The 2,944-nt window shown below is 36.9% G+C and overlaps 1 protein-coding gene across 1 annotated transcript in view; it reads right to left on the reverse strand.

The window, feature by feature from the left end:
• Window positions 1–2,944, reverse strand: part of LOC103375452 (plexin-B2-like) — a gene marked incomplete at both ends in the record, with an annotated part of 33,320 nt that overhangs the window by 16,071 nt on the left and 14,305 nt on the right. Inside the window, 2 exons of the mRNA XM_008305752.1 lie at window positions 1,874–2,037; window positions 2,120–2,207. Coding sequence (XP_008303974.1) covers window positions 1,874–2,037; window positions 2,120–2,207 — 252 coding nt within the window. The remainder of the gene's footprint in view (window positions 1–1,873; window positions 2,038–2,119; window positions 2,208–2,944) is intronic.

Consider the following 2,944-nt stretch of genomic DNA (forward strand, 5'->3'; position numbering starts at 1 on the left):
TTAGTCAGGCTTCGCTGTAAAGACAAACAAGCGGCCAAGTTGTGCAGTTTTATTGATGTTAGCAACAAAAAACACTTTAAAGCGAGCGGATGTGGATTCTCAAAGGGTTAAATTAGTCCTCATATGAACGGATCTGCATCAGAAGATGAGTCCAGCTGGTCGATATTTGGCTCCAGATGACCATAAATTTACACAAACTCAGACTAAAACGAGGCTGAATGTCAAAGCTTTCTGGCATGACGTCCCCTCGCTCTAGGAGCTGGAGGAGGACCAACGTCTAAAGAGGTCGACACTTCGGCGGCTCAGTTGTTGAACCTGTTGTAGGTCTGACGGCTGAGATGACCTCGATACTCCGAGAGCTGCTGAAGCTTTGACCTCTTCAACAAAGGAATAAAGTCTTCTGCTGCATCCTGAGACTCGACATGGACGTGAGACCTCCAGTGGAGACGAGTCATCAAGTGAAAGCTGCGTTTTTCTAACCAGCTGCAGGAGTTCGTCTCCGATCAGACGCGACGACTGAACTCGTCTTTAACGCGTCTCGTTCCCGTCGAGCTTTTAAGGAAACAGCTTCCGACCTCATCAGCTGCAGCACAAAGGAAGCAAACGACACGGAGGAAACAGGAAGAAACAGGAAGAAACGGAGCTGCATGGATTCAGAATGTGATCTAAAGACGCAGATGAAGCGACAGAATGAAGAGAAACAACTCAGCTGATGAATCTGACAGACGCAGGGATTTTGCTCGTCCGTTATTTATCCTCAGAGATCGACTGAAACTACACTTCTGTAGTGTCACATTAATGCTGTTTAAAGCTGAATAAGTTCATCACACAGAGGAATAAATCAGTTCATTTATGTGTCTCCATTAAAATACTGAACATTAAATAAAAAAACATCTTAAAGATATTCAGGATAAAATCTGCTTCTCTGGTTGCTGATAATAACGGATTGTTTGGAAGCAAGTGGTGTGATTGTATGGTCATGAATGTAAAAGAACAAACTGTTATTTGTAAAAATACAGATTCATGAAGCAGTTCTGCCCTTTTATTTTTGGTAAATTACATATAAATTAATGATTTATTTCAGTGATTTTACTGGATGTTATCTGTAATTTACCAAAACAGGGAAAATGTGTAAAATAATGGTTTAGAAAATTATTATATATTTTTTTTAAAAATACAATTTTTTGACGTGGAAATTATTCAAATTTTCGCCTTTTTTTGTGTAAATTACTTGCAAATTAATAATATAAATAATTAATATTCACAAAATAGAGAAAATCTGTAAAATTGTATTTTACAAAATGATTTAAAAAAAAAAAAAGGTTCTGTTTTTTTCCCCCAATCTATAATTAACAAATATCTAAAATAACAATATTTTTTCCCCAATCTCTGGACATCATCTGTAAAATAAAAAATTTAGATTCAATTATTAAAAAAATAAAAAATAAAAATACTCTCTACTTCCAGGTATTTGATGTTATTTGATAAATTCTGTAAATGAAGGACTGAAAAACAGCAAATATTTGTTTTAACTGTTGTTTTGTTCAATTACAGATGATTTCTGGTAAAATCACCCAAAAAAAATGCACAAAATTCACTAAAATTGTAAATAATAATAATAATAATAATAATGTCCACAACTAAAATACTAACTTGTACAAACAATAATTGTTTTTTTAAACGTATCTAATAATGTTAATGCTAATAATTTATTTTACACATATTTTTTATTATCGTCACACTTTTCCTTCATCTCTAACTTTTAGTTCTGGCGTCCTCGTTACCAGACTTCCACCGTTTCTCTACGTATTTTAGTTTATTTCCGTCCCAGCAGACCCCCACACATCAGCCACTCGTCCCGGTCCAGACTCACGTCGGTGATCTCCGGGTCGGGGCAGCGGGCCGGCTGCGGCGCCGGGCACAGCTCCCGGTAGACGCAGGTGCGCGTGGCCGAGCACCAGACGCACTGGTACTTGGCGTCGGCGTGTTTGCAGAGGCTGCAGTCCTCCCGGTCCACCGAGCAGTTGTACAGAACCACTGTGGAGAGAAGAGGAGGAGGTTAGAGGCCGGAGGAACCGGGAACCAGCTTCAGAACGTCACAGAACCGAGCGTGTCGGACCCGTCAGCGTGCTGTCGATCTTCTTCTCCGAGTCGCTCTGCTTGATGTGGAAGGAGACGTTCACCTCCTGATGCTTGTCGTAGGAAAACTGTGAAAAACAAAGAAAAGTTTCCGTCACTTCACAGGAAACGAACTCTCAGTCATTTATTAAACCTGAGAGAGGCCAGACTCTGAATGTCTGGGGTCCGTTTGTTTAAAGCTGCTTGTTGTGCATTTAAAACCCAGTTCTATGTGGTTCCTGAGCTCCTCAGAGCTCCAGACTTCATCACGTAGCAGTTTAGCATCAACCAGCAGCCCTGACCCTCTAACCAGACATCTGGAGTCACTAAACATCATCATCCTGCTTTGGTTTGAGGAAATAATGACCTTCTTCAGCTGATAATAAAAACAAATGACTAATTTTATAAATACATTTGATTTAAAATTCCTTTTTCTCCGTGATTTTAGTCGATAATTTACCAAAACAAGGAAAAAATGTGTAAGTTATCATTTTAAATGTTTGTGTATTTATCCAAATGTTTTCAACCCTTCATATTATTAGAATTATAATTTTTTATTTTTTATTTTTTAATGGCTAACATGTAAATCAACAGATTTTTCTTAATTTTGTTAATTATTATTTGTAATTTAACAAAACAAGACAATTTGTTAAACAACACTAAATCGTTGAACTTAAAAAAAACCAAACTGAACTTTTATTAGAAATCTGTTTTTAAAAAATGTAGCAAGAATTTTTTTTTGAAAATGAAGGAATATTGTAAAGTTCATAAAATGTAAAAAAAAAAAAAAAAAAAGCTAAATATAAATTCAAATATCTGCTGATTT

The sequence above is a fragment of the Stegastes partitus genome, unplaced genomic scaffold (genome assembly GCF_000690725.1).
Source record: "Stegastes partitus isolate 25-593 unplaced genomic scaffold, Stegastes_partitus-1.0.2 Scaffold2601, whole genome shotgun sequence".
NCBI classification, from domain to species: domain Eukaryota; kingdom Metazoa; phylum Chordata; class Actinopteri; family Pomacentridae; genus Stegastes; species Stegastes partitus.